Source organism: Syngnathus leptorhynchus, chromosome 7 (genome assembly GCF_054491065.1).
Source record: "Syngnathus leptorhynchus isolate UIUO chromosome 7, UIUO_Slep, whole genome shotgun sequence".
Taxonomy (NCBI): Eukaryota; Metazoa; Chordata; class Actinopteri; order Syngnathiformes; family Syngnathidae; genus Syngnathus; species Syngnathus leptorhynchus.
The window spans coordinates 8,367,309-8,388,890 of NC_141201.1; the positions used below are offsets into that span (position 1 = coordinate 8,367,309).

The window sequence follows — 21,582 nt, forward strand, 5'->3', positions numbered from 1 at the left end:
TGGAAAGTTCCCCACATAGGGAAAAGAACTGTACTCTTATGTTCACAAAAAGAAAGGATAATACACTTCTGTCATATTTGTACATCTTGAGAAAATCAAACGGAGTCACTCCAAACCTCATGCTCCCACAATAGAGTTTAACCTCCGCCATCTTTTCAGTACATCATTCCGCTAAATCTGCTTGTCGCTTTCCCGTTAAAGTCTGAGGAAGGTTTTAGGTCAGACGGTATCCTGCCCTCATTTACTTCTTTCCCTCTTTGGATAGTCAGTCAAGTCCTCTCTGTACTTTTGTGTTGTCATCATAAAGAGCCGTGATGCATATTCTTAACTTCTTGTTTTTTTTTTTTAATCATATCGAACCAAATGTGGCATTTTTAAAACGACTTCACCTTTTCATACAATACACAAATTTCTCAGAACTGAATGGAACATGCACACTTTGCCTCTCTTTTGGAGAGTGTGCCATTTAAAATGAGTTCGAGTTATAAAATTCTATATTATGATGTATTTTTTGTGACTGCAAGTGTTTTGTTTAAGTAAAAGACCTTGTTTACTGCATTTATGTGTGTACTCTGTACAATCTCGCCCATTTCTTGAAAGCAATAAACCATAAAGACAACTGTTGGGCGTTTTAGTCCAAGAACAACATCTCCGCTTCCTGTTGTGAAGCACCAGCTTGAAACCACCTCGGCCCGGAATGTTCCGGACAAACGCTGACGCGGGATTCAAGCCCCTCCTGCACTTCCGAGGAAATATGTTTTTGTCGTCACACACACACATACACACACTTTCAGAGTCACGTGGCATTTGTTTGTTTTCCAAATGACAAAGATTCCCAAACCCCCACATAACACATTAAAACAGTTCTGACCATTGACCCCATCTTGAGACCCTTTCATGACTGAGCTGATTGGTCGCCACTCACCCATGTGTCCTCCTCCCACTCAGCTATTTCGGAATGTTTGTCACTGAAGGTCCCTGACCCTATCTGAACTACCGTGGAGTCTCGAGAACAGGAGAGGGGGGCAGGCAGATTGTGGGAATGAAGGATGAAGGGCGGGACCGTCAGACCCTGAAGGCCTTCGGGAGGGAGAGAGCAAGAGCAAGGATTTTTTTCCCATTTGTGATCTCATGCTTTTTATGCGAGTCACTCCACAAGGAGAGGAACGTGTCGCTCCTTCCACAAACGGCCTCTTCCTGAAAATATGGACTATAATCGTAAAGACGGCTAGGGCTGTCACGATCAAATATTTTTTAAATCAATTATTGTATCGATTATTCCATAGATTAATCGAATAATCAGATTTGATTTGATTTGCGTTAAACTGTATTAAAAAGCATTTCCCCCCCAATTACTATTAATGAACAAATTATTTTTAATATTTTGTATTATTTTTTTGATTGAAAAACACGATAGTAGGATTGATGGTCATTGCTCTCCATAGAAAAGCAGATGTTTATAAATGTCTTAATTTGAGGCAACACACACAAAAAATAGTCTGTTTTCATGAAAGGCTAGAGAAATCAGAGCATTAGAAGATCATTTTAAATGTTAGTTATGGATACTGTAACCTGTAAGCTTTTATTCAGCATATGCAATGATGTAACTCATTACGTAACAGCGGCTCACTGTTTGCCCGTCTTGTATTTTCTTTTATTTTGTGTGGTTTCACTTTGGTTTTTGCTGCCAGGTGGGAATTGCAAATAAGAATCTGTTCTCAATTGACTGAACTGGATGAATAACACTTATATGAATAAATGAAAAGTTTGCTTTGATGGTCAGTGTGAAAAGGGGTTTAGTGTGTGTGTGTGTGTGTGTGTGTGTGTGTGTGTGTGTGTGTGTGTGTGTGTGTGTGTGTGTGTGTGTGTGTGTGTGTGTGTGTGTGTGTGTGTGTGTGTGTGTGTGTGTGTGTGTGTGTGTGTGTGTAAAATGATTTCCATCTGGACTGACGCGTTTATGACATTCTGTGAGCTACTTTGGGAGGAAGCTTTTTCCTAAGTGTCAAATTTGATCCGTGTCCCTCTTTTTTTCGTAACTAAGGTGACATCATCCTTATGTTGTGCTTCCTCATTCCTGGTTGGGAATATCACAAACGGGCAAAGTGAAGCCGCTCATTTGGGGGCCCGTCCTGGCAGCAATCACACAGTCAAGTGGATCCACATGGACATCTTACTCATAGATTCCCAGAATTCCCCATTATGATGTCACTGCGGTGTCACAGCCGCTTGTCAGTCCTGGTCAAGGTTCTGAGTGTGTACATTCTGATCCAAAACAACTGAGGACGCTCAGAACTCCTAGAGAGGTTCTGTTCCACTTGTTGCGTAATAGCACAGAGCTGGCGAAGATAGAAATGCAGGAAAGGGGAGGGGGGGTAACTTGACATTGTGCCAACATCACAAAATGCACATGAACATGAACCACTTCCTGTTTGCTATCCTTGTGTTCTCTTAACTTCCAGAACATCCTGAATGTTGCCAAAATAATACTAGAAGTGATGCGTGTGACATTTTAACTGATGGGCATTGTGAAAAGGGCTGGAGGCAGCATTTTGGCGCGACATATACAGAACAAATGATCTAGTAAAACATTTGGCTTTTTTTTTTTTTTTTTTTTTAGTGTTGCCGTATGCCATTACTACTACTTTATGTCGTAGCGTTCAAATAAGCAGGCCAATTTCAGTTATCCATTCTGTATCAGTGCCTTAGACACAAGACAAACTACCTGGGAAAAAGTTGTCTTGGATGGGTAGTGTGAAAGTCTGTGTTGCACTGTGGACCTCACATAGCTGAGCTGGAGAGTGTGGAGGTCTCAGCATGTGGTGACCCTGGGGGGGGACTTGAATCTCACCATGAGGCCAAGTGGAGGGCCGCGCTGATTACATCTTGATTTATTTAGGTGATGTCATACCCCTGTGTGTGTTTGCGTGTGTGCTTGTATGATGTAAGCGCATGCTGCAAAGACCTTGTGTTTATCTTACCTGCACATTCCAGTCACTTTTCAAACACTTATGAGAAAAAAGTGCTCGTACAATGTTAAGATGTTACAAGGTTGTTAAAATATGTTTCACGTAATGTCACAAGGAACTTAGGTTACAAAGTTGGTATGCAATATTTGACATAATGTTGTGAAACTGCAATAGGGTGTTACAATGTCGTGATATGACACTGTCATGCAATGATACTTGATGTCATGCTAAAATATTTAACGCTGGTGTCACGATGCTGTGATGGTGCATTGTTTGACATTGCAATGTCGTGAAACGTGTAGGGGTACACACACCTGACTTGTGTACAGGGAGTCCTACTCAAGTGGGTTCGTCTCTATATGTGCCCTGCGACTGGCTGGCGACCAGTTTAGGGTGTAGTCAGTGTTATAATGTTGGGACTGTGAATTTATTTTATACAATGTGTTGTGATGTTTAAGAAATGCTGCTTCATCACGAAAGCTACTACTCAAGCATAAAGCACACAAATGTTTTGTGAGGTGTGTGCATTTAATTTTCCCCGCAGGCGTCTCTGAGGACTGTAAACTAACTGTGTGAGCTTGCTGACAACACACATCTGCCTAATTATTATCTTCATCGTCTTCCTCATCACAAATGATAAGGCTGAGTGTGTAATTCTTGCTTTCCATATTAATAGCACAAATGATGTTTGTTTAAAGGTAGCAACACGGAATATAATTCCATAAAGAGAAAGATCAACTGGGGCAGGAGTAGATTATTAATACAATTATTATAATTATCATTTATAATACACAATGAGAGAGAGACCCGGTAGTGGTCAAAGCGGTCATTTTAAACCCTCCACGGCCATTAACACATTTTAGCGCCCTAATAAGGTTACCTGTTTGATCAAATAACCTGCGCGAATCCTCTTAATCCTATTGCCAACGCTTTGATTAGCATTTTCTAAGAAGATCAAGTCAGACAAAATCACACCAGAAACCAAACCAAAATGGCAAAGTAAAAGATAAATAGTAAAAGTAACCTGTCAATTCCGTTTTTGTAAGCTGTTAAAAGTATTTAAATTTATTTTTTATGATTTTATTTATTGTAATTTATTATGTTTTGACTAATAAGTGTTTTAACCAATGGGAAATAACGTTATAGCTTTTATTTTGAAAACAACTAATAGGATGTGCTTCTCTTTATCAATTATCTTGGTCACTCCGCACCATTGTCTGGAGGAGTGTCAAGCGACAGTCTGTCTGCAAGAGGTTTACTTGGAGGTAAAGAACTCCGTCGTCGCCACCACCATCACCACGACAACAACGCTTTCTTCTACTTCTTCTGGTACGCGGGACAAGTGTCAAGCGACAGTCTGTCTGCAAAAGGTTTACTTGGAGGTATAGAACTCCGTCGCCGCCACCACCATCACCACGACAACAACGCTTTCTTCTACAACAAGATGAAATTATGAAAGGAAAGAGGATGGTGTTGGAACCACGCATCAGATTGTAGGTAAATATCTGCCGCACACACACCAGTCAAGAAATCGAGGCTTTATTATTATTATTATTATTATTATTATTATTATTATTATTATTATTATTATTATTATTATTATTATTATTATTGTATTGGCATTAATAACAACGAAGACGTTTAAGAGTGCGCTGTGGACATACAGTGACACACCCTTCGCGAGAAGGAGGTGGCTCGCATCTCTGGCTCGCTCAAATTAATATCTGTGTTGCATTACTGTGACGCTCGTGAAGATGTTGGTGGGAATAAAAACTGGTGACATCAGAAAAATTGGAGGGAAGAGAACAAGGGTAGTTTATTGTTATATATGCATGATATATGAATATGTTTAAGGCTAAGAACAACTGTAACAAAGTCAATCAGGAGACTTGAGGAGGTGGAGGCGGCTGATGACGTCACATTTTGCAGAATAGAGAAGAATGATGAATTACTTTTGTAACGTCACCATCAATGGGCTGAAAGGTAGACGGCTGCCTGAAGATCTTAACTGTTAAAATCACCCATTATCATGCGTGTGTGTGTGTGCCTGGCTCGACTGTACTGTAAAAAAACAAAAGTAACATTGTGTATTATAGATTATAATTATAATAATTGTATTAATAATCTGCTCCACTTGACAACATCTTGATAGAATTGTATTCAGTTTTGTGACCTTTACAATCTCCAAAAGTGAACAAAAATGATCTTTTTGCCCCAAGACATGATCTACTGAAAATTGCGTGATCGACCCCGATCTCCGATTATCAGATTAGGAGATCGGCAATTTAGACATATGAATTTGACAAACAACCCACTGAAGACATACATCTAGGTACAGTGGTACCTCGACTTACAAATTCCCCAATTTACAAGTATTTCATGTTAGGAACCATCACGTGTTTGTGTTTTTCTTTGTGTTAAGAGAGCCTTAAGGTACAAAGTTAAGAATGAGCTTCTGAGTGAAGCTTTCAAAAAAAAAATTGGTTTGCAGTACTATATTTGTACCTGCACTTCAGTGTCCAAGGGCTCTGACAGTGTCTATTGTTTGCTCAGAGCAACTTTGAAGTTTAGTAATAGAAGGGCTATTTGCGGTGATGGTGGGTTAGGGTTAGGGTTAGGCTAGAAACCAGCGCAAATACAGTTTTTACAGACGCTACGCTCCCCTCTGAGCCCGCACTGTTGGATGAGTCAAATTCTTTAACAGATGTTTAGCGTGGGTCCACTGGGAGTTCGATCGGTGTCAATCGATCCTGCTGCATGGTTGTTCTTGGTGGTATTGTAGCACTAGCCTGGAGAGCCACTTGCCACTAACAGCTCTGGAGCTCGTGAAGAATCGGTAAAAACAGAGTCGGGATCCAAAAAGGAGAACGTTTTTGACTCATACGTTTTAATGGCAGTCAAATGGACTAATGTTGGTAAGTAAATGACTAGGAATTTAGAAATAGACAGCTTCCATAAGCACAAATAACATAGGATGGGGACTTTCAGCCTGTCCCAACAATACAGTACTTTATAAAAACAATTCATGTATTTACATTTACATACAATTTGCCAAGTTGCTAGGGTAATATGAAAAGTTGTCAAATCTGGCAACCAAAATGCAAAATTAGCTTTAATAGTGCAGAAGTGCTGTAATTGGTGCTCTCACGCGTTCCTTCACGTGTGTGCATGTTAGAAAGTAGAGGATGACAAGTGAGTCAACAGCTGAAAAAAGACGAGAAGAAGGGGGGCCGTATGGTCTTGGCTCCAAAAAGAATGCCTAGAGCACAGCCAGATGTCATATTGATGTCATCACCAGGTGGAGGAGCGCATGTTTGTTTGTTTGTTTGTTTGTTTGTTTGTTTGTTTGTTTGTGACCACAGTCAGAGGAAAACCTTACCATTTTTTTCTACAGTTGAAGTGCACACATCTGCTCTTAAAAGTGAAGCCCTTTTTTCTAACAATTTTTGAATATGGCAACAACAAAAAAAGGCAAAACTCGTGTGCAATGTGTTAAAAGTTTGATTCTTACACATCCACTAACATTGTCTACAAAATGACATTTTATGATGTCCCTAATGAAGTGGCCAGTGAATATACAGTATGTGTGGCTTTCTGTGTGTGCAGTTGATTCAATTCCAGGGACTGTTGGACACAAAAGCGATAAAACTGTGTATGAGTGTGAACATTCACAGGGCAGCTTCACATGCCATCGTCATGACGACATCAACTGAAAACTCTCACTGATTGTAACTTGGCCAAACCCCACCAATACAACGTTTGCTTACTGAGGAAAATTAGTGGTAGGCTGCTTTTGAAGGAATCATATTCCGAATAAAGTTCTACTAAAAATAAATTCATTAATACAAATCCCATTGATTAAATACAAATAACATTAAATACATTTGAAAAGTTTATAAATAAGTCATGGTCATTTTAAATTCCGTTGTTATAATTAACCTAATCATAATTAAACAGTTTAATACAACAATAATAATAAACGTACATTTTTTTTCTCTGCTCAGATTCAAAAACACGACAAAGAGGTCTCCCAGAGGACTTTGCGCCGTCCTGGGTGTGGAAGAGTCTTCTTGGATTGATTGCGTGCCATCGTGGTGGTGTCTGCGACTGCTTCGGAGCACGCCCGAGTGGTCTGAGGTGTCCGACGGAGGCGGCCGGTTGCCCCGTAGGATGCCCGCCAAGACCCCCATATATCTTAAGACCACCACACCCAAACGAGGCAAGAAGCCCAAACTTCGCGACGTTCTGTCCGGTGATATGATCAGTCCACCTTTGGGTGATGTGCGCCACAGCGCCCACGTGGGTCCGCAAGGTGAGCAGGACATGTTCGGCGACGTGGGCTTCCTAAGGGGCAAAATGGACATGTTACCGGCACGTAATGGCGACACCCGCTCGCACAGCGTGGATGGACGACACGGGGATGAGGCCGCCGCCTCGGACTACTCCTACAACGGATTCCATTACCAGCATTCGTCCTCTGGCTTGTTGAAGACCACCATCTCTATGCCCGTCTTCATTGCCCACGAGCAAGCGCCGCCAAAACCGCCACGCCTGCACCTGGACGACGCCAAACAGCGCCACCTACAACTTGACAAGCAGCAGGGGCAGCATTCCTCAAAGAACGGCGGTCTGGACATCTCCCTGTCGCCGTCCCTCCGCCGACTGGTTCCCTCGTCCGGATCTTTCTCTGAGGTGTCGTCGGAGGAGTCGGTGTCGGATGGCTGCGGGCCCCCAGATGAGCGGCGAGGCCTCAGTCTGGACTCGTACACCGGACTGAGCAACGAGGACCTGCGCGCCGATTCACCGTGCGGACTCTTCCTGCGATCAGACTCTGTGGCGGGTCTGGACCTCGACCTGGATCTGGGGCCCTCCATCCTTGATGACGTTCTGAGGATCATGGACCGCTACAAGGACGTGGACCACCGATGTGAGCTGTGAGGTGGACCATAAGGCCTTTTTCTCAGTTGATTTATTAAAAGAACTGATGACAGGGTGGACGTTTTGGATGCAGCAATTCCAGATATTTTTTTTCTTTTGGAGTAAGGCTATAACAAAATGTTGATTCATGAAAGCGCTTTGAATACTTTGCAGATGCACTGTTGTTGCTGAGAGGCGACAGGCTCAGGCTGGACCCCAAGAGCCTTATCGCAGACATCTTCAATACCCGTTAGTGACATTTTATCTCATGTGAAGATGTGAAGACTTTAGTCAAAAATGACACGAATACTTTCTACCTAATAGGCAACATAGGGATATTTTTCACAATTTACACACTTTTCAAGTGTTTTACCAACACATCTGTGGTATACATCTGTGGCATTCTTTTGTCAAACTATCAAAACAAATTCGCCACTCCCATCAATATTGTCTTTTAAGCTTAAGTGTTTCAGAAATTAATGGAATAACGCTTTTACATACATAGAGTGCTTCTTGTCCAACTAATGTTGACTGACACATAATTACAGTCGCCTCTTGTTTGTCAAGTCATGCATGCTGTGTACAGTTCTATGAATGTATCAATAAAAATCTTCCAATTGTAAATATAAGAGTCTAATATGTTTCATTGCATGTAAGTTATATTTCTTACGTATGAGGCAAGTGTAGCATGTCTTTTGGCGATAATTATCCTCTTTTATATTTTATATAATAACTGTCAGTAAACAAATGAAATGCCATAAAATATAAATGCTTTAAATCAATGGACAGGTAAGTCAACTTAGAAAAATGTAGTTATGTAAACCATTTTATGAAAGCCATTCCTTCGTAATTAAAAACTTTATATTAATATGCATTAATATGCGTTTAAAATGTCATTCAAAATGTAAAAAAATACATTATATAAACAAAAAATATTGAATTAATTCAAGAAATATTATTATTAAATATCGTGTATCAGTTAGTCAATAAATATTTGTTTAAGATGAAATTTTTTCAAATTAAAGAGGACTGTTTCTATTTGTTGTTGTATGTACGCCCATGTTACACTAGGTGGCAGTACAGGAAAATGCGTCGTGATTTTACAACGCAAATAAGAAAAAGCCAAACGTCCGTGCAGGGACTTCCTTCACGGCAAACTCATCTATGAAAGCTTCTAAATGGAAGTAAAGTTATAGTATCATAGAAGAGGAGACATTTCGCAACAATGAAGTGAGTATTCTGCGTGGTTAACATTGATTGACCTTATTCTATTTAAACGCCTGTGGAGTGACTGCGGTGGCCGGGGGAGCTTGCTACGCACGCTAACTGGAAGCTAGCTTGTATTGAAAAATGCCTTTTCTAAATTATTATTTCAGGCTCAACATCGACGGTCTGTTGGTGTATTTTCCCTATGATTACATATATCCTGAACAATACTCGTACATGTTGGAGCTCAAGAGGACGCTGGACGCGAAGGTAGAAGTACAAGCCATTTCTACCAATACCAATTATGCCGTAGCGCATGTTGTTGAGACGCACGTCCGTTGAGGTTCTGGCTTTTTTTCTGCTCTCTCTCTAGCGTAGTCAGTAAAGTCTATTGTGACACACCTGCATCCCCCTTTCTTCCGCAATACAATATGGTGCATGTAACTCGTAATGATAGCCAAACACAGTAAATGATCATTGCTCAAACAATTAGTATATGTTGCAATGGAAAAAAAACTAATTATGTTCATGTTGTACTTTCAGGGACATGGCGTTCTCGAGATGCCGTCAGGAACCGGCAAGACCATCTCGCTGTTGTCGCTCATTGTTGCATACCAACGGGTGAGTTTTGCCCAGTGTTTATGTTGTGGTCCAGTTACTTGCCTGAGAGCTTCAAGCTTTTTCTCCTCAGGCCTTCCCTTTGGAAGTCACCAAGCTCATCTACTGCTCCAGAACAGTCCCCGAGATTGAGAAGGTGACTCAAGTCAGCCCCATCAAACATTGACACATGCAGTAGAAGGCATAACTGCTAGTTCACCTTTTGATGATGTATGTGTTTAGGTGGTGGAGGAGCTGAGGAAGCTGATAGAGTTTTGTTCCAAGGAGACAGGCGAGAAAAACAACTTTTTAGCTCTGGCACTCTCCTCCCGCAAGAACCTTTGCATCCACCCAGAAGTAAGCCGTCAAGCCATCGTCAGTGTGAAAAGACCCTGAATTCATGTCACGAGATAATTAAACAATTGACTAGGTTTCAGTGCATACTTAAAATTTCACATAAATAATTCAAAATGCTGTTTCATTAACAAAATTATTAAATGACCACTATATTTTGCTATTGCAGGTGAGCAGCCTGCGCTTCGGCAAGGAGGTGGACAGCAAGTGTCACAGTCTGACGGCATCGTACATTCGCGCCCAACGTCACAGCGACCCCAACCAGCCCGTCTGTCGCTTCTATGAGGTGAAACCGCCACCGCATGCCACACGCATTCGTCTACTTCCTGCTTGATGAAATGTGACCAAAGCTCTCCGCTCCGCCCGGCAGGAGTTTGACGCTGTGGGCCGGCAAGTGCCCCTTCCCCCGGGCGTCTACAACCTGGATGACTTGAAGGACTTTGGCCGCAGAAAAGGATGGTGTCCCTACTACCTGGCACGCTACTCGGTACAAACAGGAAACGTGATGCCAACCCAGCAACTCTGTTGAAATAAACAATGCTGGAATCATACGTTTTTTGACGGAGATTCCAATCGCATCCATGTTTGCGTTGTGGTCAGATCCTGCACGCCAACATCGTGGTGTACAGCTACCACTACCTGCTGGACCCCAAGATAGCAGACCTGGTGTCCAAGGAGCTGGCCAAGCAGTCTGTGGTGGTCTTTGACGAGGCGCACAATATCGGTCAGTGTCACCCCGCTGTGTTTTGTGTACAGTTGAAATTCGCCACATAACTCACACGCCATTTCCCTGTCTTCGGCAGACAACGTGTGCATCGACTCCATGAGCGTCAACATCACCAGGCGGATGTTGGACCGTTGCCAGGGTAACGTGGATACGCTGCAGAACACCATACACAAGTAAGAACGTTTCAGCTATGGCTTTAGTTTGTGGAGGAACTCAAGGTTTCCTGGTGCTTGAGGTGGAAATGCAGTTTAGGAGTTCAGGAGAAGACACAAGTTGAGGCAATCAGCTTCCTGCCTTTGACAGAATCAAAGAGACAGACGCTGCCAAACTGAAGGAGGAATATCGACGGCTGGTGGAGGGCTTAAAGGAAGCCAACGTTGCCCGGGAGACGGACGTCTATCTAGCCAATCCTGTGCTGCCCGACGAAATCCTGAAAGGTAAAAGACATGAATATTGTGAATTTTCCGATTGACTGATCGGTTGGCTAATGGCCACAGAGGCCATTCCGGGTACTATCCGTACCGCCGAGCACTTTGTGGGCTTCCTGAGGCGCTTCATGGAGTACTTGAAGTCTCGCCTGAGGGTGCAGCATGTGGTCCAGGAAAGCGCCCCGCAGTTCCTCAAAGACATCTTTGACAAAGTCTGCATCGACCGCAAGCCTCTCAGGTCCCCACCGCCACCTTCACCTATTTCTCCCCTGACATGATTCCTCACTCCTGATTGGCCGGTATCTTGCAGGTTTTGTGCCGAGCGTCTGCAGTCGCTGTTACGGACGCTGGAGATCACAGACATCGCTGACTTCTCCGCCATCACGCTCATCTCCAACTTTGCCACGCTTGTCAGCACATATAGTCAAGGTGCGCTCAGCAATGGATTCACTGGCCCCCCCTGATGCTTTTTCAAACATTCACCGTTCTTGAGGCAAACTTTGGAATTTTCATTTCTCCTCAAAGGTTTCACCATCATCATTGAGCCCTTTGAAGACAGAACGCCAACCATCGCCAACCCTGTGTTGCACTTCAGGTAGGTGGCGCTGCAGTTCTGCATTTCTGCCACCTGCAGAAGTGGTGGGGATTTCTAACACAACGTTTGGGCTTGAAGTCTTTTTTTGCTGCAAAACCTTATTGAGTCTCACATTAAAGGTGATGTTGAGGGTTTTGTAGATTTAATGTTTGGGCAACATGCATTTAATAAGGACACAAACCACACACCAAATACCGAGTGACATTTCTCATATTTTTTAATCATATCAGTCTCTGACGTGTGTGTGCTTTTTCCTCAGCTGCATGGACCCGTCCATCGCCATCAAACCCGTCTTTCAACGGTTTCAGTCGGTCATCATCACATCAGGGGTAAGTCTTTGGACCCCTATGTTTGGGTTTCCTTCAAACTCTTCATTACCGTCTCCACATTTGTCCTAGCCAGACGCTGTCCCCACTGGACATCTACCCTCGCATCTTGGACTTCCGACCTGTCACCATTGCGTCTTTCACCATGACACTGGCGCGAACCTGCCTCTGCCCGCTGGTGTGTATGGAAAGCTTCAGTATCAAGCTTGAAATGTGAACTTCTGACTTTTTTGCAGCCACAATCGACAAAATTGTGACCAATTGCGTTAATTGAAAACAATCATTTATGAGTTTAATGTCTATTCTTATCAACATTTTTTACATCGGGGTAAGCTAATGGACTGCATTGTGGTCTCTGCCTTACATTTCCTCAAGAAGGTGCCTTCAATAGTGTCGTCCAGGAATATTATTCGTTTTTTGTAAACTTGGTGCCTATTTTTGGCCTCATTTTTTAACTTCATGGCCACGCATTAGCATTTTGTGCATGCGTCCTGACTTGTTTTACATTCCTTCTGTTTTTCCAGATTGTTGGGCGAGGAAACGACCAAGTAGCTCTGAGCTCCAAGTTTGAGACCAGAGAGGATTTTGGTGAGTTAGAATTGTCTTCAGCACATTGAAAACGTTGAAACCTCAAAATGTTCACCCCCAGATTTTATCTGCAGGAAAAACACTATGATTTTGTTTTCTTCCTAGCTGTGATCCGTAACTATGGGAACTTACTCCTGGAGATGTCCGCTGTGGTTCCTGACGGCATTGTGGCATTTTTCACCAGCTACGTCTACATGGAGAACATCGTGGCGTCCTGGTACGAGCAGGTCAGTGTTTCATTCACTCATTAGCTTTCTGTTAGCATTGTGCTAACATTGCAACTAACAGGCCGTATTTGTGTTCTCAGGGAATTCTGGAGAACATTCAGAAGAACAAGCTGATATTCATCGAAACGCAGGATGCCGCTGAGACCAGCATGGCCTTAGAGAAGTACCAGGAGGTGATGTCCACATCCTGGTCAGGCGTGAAAGGGTCTTCGCCAGTCAACTTCTTCCCGCTCTTCTTTCTTTGTCTTTACAGGCGTGCGAGAACGGCAGAGGAGCCATCCTGCTGTCCGTGGCACGAGGGAAAGTGTCGGAGGGGATTGATTTCGGTAAGTAAGTGTGGAAAAAATGGAATGTCGTAGTGTTCCCTCAAAGTACAACAACAATGTCCTGATGAATTCGCATTAAGGGACCCACGTGAAAAAAAAAGAGGTGATATTATTTTTTACGATAAAGGTGAAGATTTTTGCAAGAATTAATATTGTATAACATCTTTTTGACGGAAGTGTTTTTTTTTTTTTTTTTTTTTTAGCAAAAAAAGCCATAACTTGTAAGAATATGTAAATACATGGAAAACATTCAGTTAATGTTTTGTTTGTGATTAGTGCACCACTTTGGCCGAGCCGTGATCATGTTTGGCGTTCCGTATGTTTACACGCAGAGCCGCATCCTCAAGGTAACATCTGTCCACCTTCCTCTTGTAGCGTATTGACACTGAATTCGTATTGACATGGCACGGCTGTCTTCGGTGCCGCAGGCTCGTCTGGAGTACTTACGAGACCAGTTCCAGATCCGAGAGAACGACTTCCTCACCTTCGACGCCATGCGACACGCCGCGCAGTGCGTCGGCCGAGCCATCAGAGGAAAGACCGACTACGGGCTCATGATTTTTGCTGATAAGGTAATTTGTAGTTTTCTTTGCACTCTGAGACATGAGGGTGGTTGTTGGATCAACGCCTTCTTCGTCTCCTATTTCTGCGGCAGCGTTATGCCCGAGCGGACAAGCGCGGGAAACTTCCTCGCTGGATCCAGGAGCACATTAACGACGGTAGCCTCAACCTCACTGTGGATGAGACGGTTCAACTGTCCAAGCATTTCCTCAGACAGATGGCTCAGCCCTTCAGACAGGTGAAGCGACACACTACAGTCAACTCCTATTTCGATTGCCCTAGCTACACTCGCATTAGAGGAAAATCCACAGAGTAGACAGTCCCACGTGCTTGAAACTTGATTCAAATTATGAAAACATACCAAAGCTGAGTAAAAACAATTTAAAGCATTCCCTTAGTGGCTATCCTCACTCTGAGGATAGCCACTTAGGGAATACGCTTTTCATCAGGCAGACAAAATAAGCTGCATTTAACTAGCTATCCACATCTTGTTAACGGTTCTGTGCACCATGTCGCCACCTGCTGCACAGGAAGACCAGCTGGGTCTGTCTCTACTGACACTGGAGCAGCTGCAGTCAGAGGACATGCTGAAGAAGATTGCTCAGATGGCTCATCAGAGCTAAGAGAACTCCAATTGACTCAAATAATTCATAAAGCAGTGACATGACTGCAAAGTCATTTTGTCTGTTGTGCAGACATTTTTCGACTCAAAATGTTCATTTGACATGATGTAGATCTTGTCTTTTTTTCAATTTCACCGAGATCAGTATCACTGTTTTGGGCCTTTAGTGTCCTTTTAACTCACTCAGCCATCATGAAAAATGTAGAAGAATAAAGCAACTCTGAGGACTTATTACAGGAGGCCAAATATTTGCACACGCATCAATACAGTGGTACCATTTTGGTATTAACTATACTGTTTCTTTTGCATTGTTTCATTGTACAAAATGTATTTGATAAATGTCATTTTGCCATCATGTATTGTCTTGTTTTCATAGTCTTATTGAACAGACACTAAAAAGAAAGACAGGACATGGTATCAGCCTGACAAATTATTTTCTAGTTCCTGTCACTTTTTAAATGGAGCAACATTTTCATATTTAAATAGTATTACAGAATGCAAATTTGCCATTGATGTCGATAGATTGCGGCATGGCCACTATTTTATTTTCCTCACAGTGACTAAAAAGGGACTAAGATGAATGTCAAACATCAATGAAGCAAAACTACTCCACAGACACTAAAATATGTTGTTGGCCTTTATTTAAATGTCCCATGAAGCTATTCTAATAAAACTATTCTTATGGACGAAAATGAGCATGTATAGAATAATATGCAACACGTTGTTTCTGTCAGCCATTGTAACATTTTCCACCACAGCAAAATCTACAATCAGTAAAAAAGTTTTCAATAAGAGTCGGAAGGCTACTGTCAATATAGAAATATACGATATAGTTAAAACCTCTGAGTTTTATTATGCCAAAGTTTGAAATAGTCTTGGGAGTTCAACTTCCAATGCAGCTGACAAATATTTTATTTAAGGTAGTTTCTGCTGCAGTTTAAAACGTGCAATAAGCTTTTAAGAGTTGAATAAAAGTTAATTCATCAGTAGTCTGGTAGGAACTCAAGTGTTCAATGTAAACAAATTATGGAGGATATGATGGATGAAAATCATTTTCATTCAAAGGCAAAAACGCATTCGATTTATTATCGGAATGTAAAACGTTTTCTAGAAATGTATGTTCCTGTTGAGGCGGAGTTTAATCAGAAATTCAAGAAATCACGTGAACATGTAAGTGAAATGATCCCTGAAGACGGTGTGATAATAAGCATGCCAGGCCACTAATTGGCAATGTAGAAACACTACACATTCTTTAAAAATAGATTTAGCTTTGCTTTTGTATGGAAGCAAATTGGTCTCAATAAAAGTGTGGTCCAGCATTGATGCTTTGTTTTTTCGACATTGTAAGTCACCTGCGTCCATAATTATTTTCCTTTGAGGTTTTAAAATGACATCGGCATGTAAACAAACAACCCAAAAGACTTTTTTTTTTTTTTTTCTTACAGAAAATGAAAGTGGATGTGCTCCCTTTCATGCAACAGAGCCATAACGGATAACGTTTATCAGAACCCAGCAAACTGGCTTGTTGAGTATTTTACACATCAGCACAACATTGTGCATTCAGATAATTGAATGTTGTCACGTGAAGAAAAATAGTTGTCGAGCAGGAGAACAAAGTGTTATCCCACTTTGCTAGCATTTTTGTCTCTGTTACTATTCTGATGCTCCCTCTGAAAGTGCAAAAAAAATCCTGTCTGTATAAAAGGAGCTTAAAGGAGCTGTGTATTTCATGTGCTCGATTGGGGTTAAGTGGTCCCGAGTGATCCTCGCCTGTTTAGGTTCTGTGTACTGGAGCTGAGTCCTCGATGGTCAATGAGGCGGCGGGACTGAGCCACAAAAGCAAAACTCAAACTGGTATCAAAGCGTGTGCATGAACAACTTTTGCTTACCTGGCTCTCATCCTGATTTTCTCCGCTGCCGACATTGAGCATGTTGAGCGAGTTGGCTCTTTTCATCCTGAAAACAGGAAGCCACATAAAAACCTTCAGGGCTTAATTTCATTCACTTTCACTGCATACAATACTGCTCAATACTCATGCTGCCTTTTTTCTTCACATTAACTTCACATCTACCAGCAATATTGTATTTAAAAAAATAAAATAAAAAATCACAGAACTGTCAAGGACACTTATTTCATTTTGACTATTGACTTGTTGCTGCCTTTGCGTACAGACAAATGTTTCTTTACCCAACATTCCTCGGTGTAGCTTCCTCCACGTCGACTCCCTTGAGCTTGCGTACCAGCTTCTCGCTGCTTCGCCGTATGGACTCTCGCAGTTTGGTGAAGGAGCCGCTTCGCCTCAGCGGGCCCTCCGCTTGCTCGCTGCCACCTGACCAGCTAGGCTGGGCTTCGCCTGGACAACCGAAGAGGGTGGAAAAAAATACTGGATGTTATCACAATGATCCAGCCATTACACATAAGTACAAGGAAAAATAAGACTTTAACACAAAAGTTTAGATGGGAAAAAAAATCCAGATACAGTGATTCCTCAAAATAGAACGGTATATGGATTTGTGTTTTTCAATATTATATTGAAATGAATAAAAGATCCCTGAAATAGAACGGTATATGTATGCACAACGTATTATTGCTTCTTCATTATTGTATTGAAATGTACAATAAGTAATGTTTCTTGTTGGCCGCTAAAGGTTTATTTGAAGAGTGGTTTACCTTGTCAAGCAATGCAATATATATATATAGTTGTCAGGGTAACAATTCAGGTTACCTTGCACAGATCCAAACTCCTTCTCGTGCGCTCTGGTGAGGATCTCCTTGTAGAGTGCTTCTGCTTGTCGGTACTTGCCCTGCTTGAGGTAACAGGAGGCCTAACAGCAAGAAGAGGACGATAAGGGCTTTTGGTGGCATGACAACACGGCTTTGGACTCACCAGGTTGTTTTTGGTCTTGGCCACGTTGGCGTCGTCGGGTCCCAGCTTGCTCTGGTAGATGTGTAGCGCTCGCTCGTAGTAGCGCTCCACCTCCTGGTACTTGCCCTGGTTCTGACACAGCAGCGCCAAGTTGTTCAGCTGCTTGGCCACGTCGGGGTGCTCCGTGCCCAGCACCTGCCAAACCACGCAAGGCAATCATTGCAGTTGCTTTGTCAGCAAGTTTTTGTCTTTTGCAGTTCTTACGGTAAAAAAATAAATAAATAAAATACTTAAATCTGTTACTGGGGCTTAAGCTCAACTTTGCTCACCTTCTCTCGGATCTGCAGCGCTCGCTTGCAAAGTGGCTCGGCTTCTGTGTATTTGCCTCGCTTCCCGTAAAGCACTGCCAAGTTGTTGAGCGTGGCCGCCACCTACAAACACGCACGCACGCACGTACACAAACAAAGTATGTGTCAGAAGCTGTTTGATGATGCGTGTTCGTGTCTAACTTACAGCTGGGTGGTCCATTCCTAGTGTTTTCTCCCTGATGTCCAGGGCATCATTTAACAGGTTGGCAGCTTCTTTGTATTTGTTTTGGTCTCTAAACATAAAAAAGAAATTGTACAAAATAAATAAATATGAAAAAAAAAAATGTGTCAACGAAAAACGTTTTAATTTGAAGCCCAAAGATTGTAAATGGCAAGTCAGGAATACATTTGGATCACATTCAAATAAGGTGTAGTGGCTTGAGGAATGCTGTGTTAACATAATAACAGGCTCACCTGTACACCAGTGCCAGAATGTTTAACATGGTGGCCACGTCAGGGTGGGTGTGGCCCGACGACTTCTCCAAGTCTTCTAAGGCCTGTGTGGAGTGTTTCAAGTTGGAGTCACATGATCTTAAACGCATTTCAGTCCGATTTTAACCGCCACGTCGGCAGCGCAGCGGTCACCTGTTTACAAAGCGGCACAGCGACCTCGTATCGTCCCTGTGAGGCGTACTGGATGACCAGATTATGGAGCGTCCGGAGGCGAGCCGGAATCTCGTAGCCTCCTTGCTGGGCTGCCGCTGCCGCGCTGCTGTGGTGGTGCTGCGAGGTCGACACTTGACGCACACACACACACACACAACACACGTGCGTTTTCAAGTCATTTTCATGATTCAGTTTGGTCTGCGTGTGTTACTTTGTGATGACTCTTCATCCTCGGCAGGGAAAAGGTCATCCAGAGACTCTTTGGAAGATTTGTTCTTGTCATCCTGGAAATATTTGACAAAAATTCCAGCAGAAAGCACAACTATTGTGACAAATGTACAAAAAAATAGGAAACTAAATTGGTGAAAAAAAGATAAGCATAAAATAGCACCCAAAATACTCGATTAAAAAATCTATTAGAAAGGCATAATGTCCCTAAAACTACATACTACTAAGATTTGTCTCACCGGTGGCGGCGCCTCCTCCTGGTCATACTTGCGTATGGAGGCCATGAACTGCAGATGTTTATTGTGTTCCTCCAGCGTCACCATGTCCTGCTCTCGCTCCTGCAGACGCTGCTGGGTGCCCGCCAGCTCGTCTCGCAGCCACTGGTTCTCCTGACACAGGCGGCGCACCTGAAATGGACGCAAAACAAATGGGATGAATCACCTCGTCTTCTTCCTTCTCCTCACTGCTGCAGTCTCCAGGCTCACCTGAGCTCGCAGTTTCTGTTTCTCGGCCTCCAAAGAACTCAAATGAGCTGACAGCGCCATCATCACCTGATTGCACAAGTACCACAAGTTACTGCTACTGCTTGTTGTCTTTTTTTTTTTTTTTTTATCCGCCCGTCCCCCATGAAAGCACTCAAGTCATAGTTTGGCTTTGTTATAATTTGATTGGCTTTTTGTGTAGGATTCAACCTGCGCTTCGCTGAGTCCCAGCTCGATCCTCTCCAGCGATTGTCGTATGATGCCGCTCTTCTCTTGTTCCACGCTCCCGCCGCCTTCAACTGCCATTTCAGGACTCTGGGCTGCACCCCGCAGGCTCTCTAGCAGGCTTCGGTTCTCTCCTCGAAGTGCCTCCAGCCCGGCGATCACCTGCTGCGTGCTGCACAGGATCTCCTCCGCCGACAACATGGCCGCACCGCTTTGTGTGCTACAAAACAAAAATTCCAGACACATTCCGATTAAAACAATAAAATGTGTATTCTGATGAAAACAATAACATTTGTTTTCAAGTTAAATTCCTTTATACGCCCTTAACAAATTATTGACATTGCATTATTTGTTGCAGATCATGTAAAAGTTGTCATTTATTTTCATTTTTTTAAAACGTGCCATAATTATGTTTCTGTATAATTTAACAGTCCGGCAATTTGCTTTGTGTCGTGTTTTTAAAATCACCTGCCACATGCTGTAATATTCAAAACTTACTAACAGAAAGAGTTAAAAGTTGATGGTTAAATGATACCACACAAATTTGATGCAGTTTGAAAAGTTGAATAATTTGTAACCCATTTTTAATTAAAATAAAAAAAATGCTAAACATGTTTTCCTTGACATTTTTATTAACATTTTGAATGCTATAAATATGTGGTTTAATTTATAGTAGTAAAAATTCTAACATACTTTTGATTATTTTAAAATTTATAAAATGAAAATTGGAAAAATATTATAATATGAGCTATCACATTATTGTATGTAAAAGTGTTCAATGTTATACGACATAACATTCTGTATTACTTTAATTCAGTGCTTTTGCGATGCCAGGTGGGGCAAAAATATCACACACGCTTAAAACTAGTAATAAAACAGTTACATTCCTGAACTGTATTGAAGTGACTTGCCTGATATGTTTGAACATTTAGTTTTCACTTCCATCCAATGACATCATACTTGAATAAAAGGCTGCTTCTTTTATCATCCTCCATTCACACTAAGTGCAAAGGGCCCGCAAGCGATAAACAATAACAATTCACACACAACTCTCCTAACCTCAACACCGCGAGTCATTTATGGGCAAAATGAAGTGAAGTTTGCCATAGAACAAGTAACATATGCAACCATTTTCAAGTTCGCAGCAAAAGTAAACAAACACAAAGACGTTTGTTCATTTCCACTCCCACTAAAAGTTATTTTTAGCCTACCTGCTAAGTCCACACTCCGCCAGGACCTCGTCTGCTTTATGCCCTGCGAGCAGATGCTGCTTTTACATTGAAGTGAATAATATTTAGGATTTGTGGGACATTTTCTCCCGGCTTATGCGATGCTGAGAAGCTTGTAGGTGTTGGAAAGTATAAAAGGTGTAAATGATCCACCTGCTGCCTCCTCAACTAGCAGCAGTCGTGCTAACACCAGCTGGTATCCACATCCGGTTACGAATATGACGTCCAAAAGTAAATTATAAAAGCACGCCACAACATCGGGAAGTAACGCCCTAATTACAAAAATATTCACCTTATAAAGTACAATATTACTGCAATTATGTATCGTACATATGATGAAATAAATCTAAAAAAAAAAGTACTAATACACGTGAAATTTAATGTCTTATTATGGAGGCAAAAGCCGCTAACTTCCTGTAATTCTCCCCGTGCTTTGTGACTCGAGTGCTTACCTGATCCTATTTTTTCCCAGCATCCACCGCAGCTAAACGACGTCACCTGGATGATGATCTTCTCGAATGTCAGAATTGTGAGAAGTATATTATTAGATTTTGGCCTAATGATTGCTTCTCCATGATATTGTACTTGGTTGATTGAAAATAAGCAAGGAAAAGCAAGCAAAGTCCCAGAAGGCAAAAAAAGTGGGAAGAAAGAAGTCTCAAGTATGGAAAGGGAATGATTAAATTGCACCAATTTCAAAACCAGTTTTACACTGGCAAGGACTTGAAAAAGCGTGGAAATATTTGAAATTGTTGTATTTTGTATGTGTCTGTTTTGCAAAACAAGTGTTAGTGGGTAAATCCCCTTTTTCAGGCAGTTTTGAATATGTTGCATTCGCTTGAAAAAACATAACATTTTTTGCTGATCCCCAACACAAAGGCATAAGTTTTTTTGCAAAAACAGAAACAAAAAAAAAATCAAAAAACAAAGCCCAAAATATATTAGAATTTTGTTCCAAGTGAATGCAATACACCTGCGTTATAGTTGAATTAAAAATAAACACATAAATAAATAAATAAATATGTAATAAACATGCAACTGTGTGTTTGTCTTTGTGTGTGTGGTTTTAATCATAGTAAGATTCTGAGGAGTTGGGAAAATTATTATTGTTACTTACAGCTGCTTAGTCGGGGGGCT

At 42.0% G+C, this 21,582-nt stretch overlaps 3 protein-coding genes across 6 annotated transcripts; 2 read left to right on the forward strand and 1 right to left on the reverse strand.

The window, feature by feature from the left end:
- The first annotated feature begins 4,210 nt into the window (after positions 1 to 4,210).
- LOC147054571 (cdc42 effector protein 2) lies at positions 4,211 to 8,512 on the forward strand. 2 transcript variants are annotated; one of them, XM_085916453.1, is made up of 2 exons: positions 4,211 to 4,463; positions 6,971 to 8,512. In XM_085916453.1, the coding sequence occupies exon 2, from the start codon at positions 7,137 to 7,139 to the stop codon at positions 7,902 to 7,904; it is 768 nt and encodes a 255-aa protein (XP_085772579.1). In that variant the 5' UTR covers positions 4,211 to 4,463; positions 6,971 to 7,136; the 3' UTR covers positions 7,905 to 8,512. The 2 variants fall into 2 exon arrangements, with proteins under 2 accessions (XP_085772579.1, XP_085772578.1); XM_085916452.1 differs by having other exon boundaries at positions 4,211 to 4,459.
- A 444-nt stretch (positions 8,513 to 8,956) lies between these two features.
- On the forward strand, positions 8,957 to 14,792 carry ercc2 (excision repair cross-complementation group 2). Its single transcript, XM_085916236.1, has 23 exons — positions 8,957 to 9,113; positions 9,260 to 9,359; positions 9,633 to 9,710; positions 9,781 to 9,843; positions 9,930 to 10,043; positions 10,210 to 10,326; positions 10,411 to 10,527; positions 10,641 to 10,764; positions 10,844 to 10,940; positions 11,071 to 11,204; positions 11,265 to 11,433; positions 11,506 to 11,624; positions 11,721 to 11,790; positions 12,050 to 12,119; positions 12,193 to 12,294; positions 12,641 to 12,704; positions 12,810 to 12,931; positions 13,012 to 13,104; positions 13,185 to 13,257; positions 13,534 to 13,604; positions 13,686 to 13,829; positions 13,913 to 14,056; positions 14,349 to 14,792. Exons 1-23 carry the CDS (start codon positions 9,109 to 9,111, stop codon positions 14,439 to 14,441), a joined length of 2,283 nt encoding a protein of 760 aa, XP_085772362.1. The 5' UTR covers positions 8,957 to 9,108; the 3' UTR covers positions 14,442 to 14,792.
- A 272-nt stretch (positions 14,793 to 15,064) lies between these two features.
- On the reverse strand, positions 15,065 to 20,641 carry klc3 (kinesin light chain 3). Of its 3 annotated transcripts, XM_085916240.1 has the most exons (14): positions 20,128 to 20,397; positions 19,202 to 19,436; positions 18,995 to 19,060; positions 18,749 to 18,916; positions 18,493 to 18,565; positions 18,261 to 18,412; positions 18,090 to 18,172; positions 17,821 to 17,908; positions 17,637 to 17,738; positions 17,329 to 17,502; positions 17,167 to 17,266; positions 16,629 to 16,794; positions 16,330 to 16,396; positions 15,065 to 16,266 (listed from the first exon to the last, which is right to left on the reverse strand). In XM_085916240.1, the coding sequence occupies exons 1-14, from the start codon at positions 20,142 to 20,144 to the stop codon at positions 16,186 to 16,188; spliced, it is 1,572 nt and encodes a 523-aa protein (XP_085772366.1). In that variant the 5' UTR covers positions 20,145 to 20,397; the 3' UTR covers positions 15,065 to 16,185. The 3 variants fall into 3 exon arrangements, with proteins under 3 accessions (XP_085772366.1, XP_085772364.1, XP_085772363.1); XM_085916238.1 differs by lacking the exon at positions 20,128 to 20,397 and adding an exon at positions 20,428 to 20,641 and having other exon boundaries at positions 15,065 to 16,396; XM_085916237.1 differs by having other exon boundaries at positions 15,065 to 16,396; positions 20,128 to 20,403.
- Positions 20,642 to 21,582: the final 941 nt, after the last annotated feature.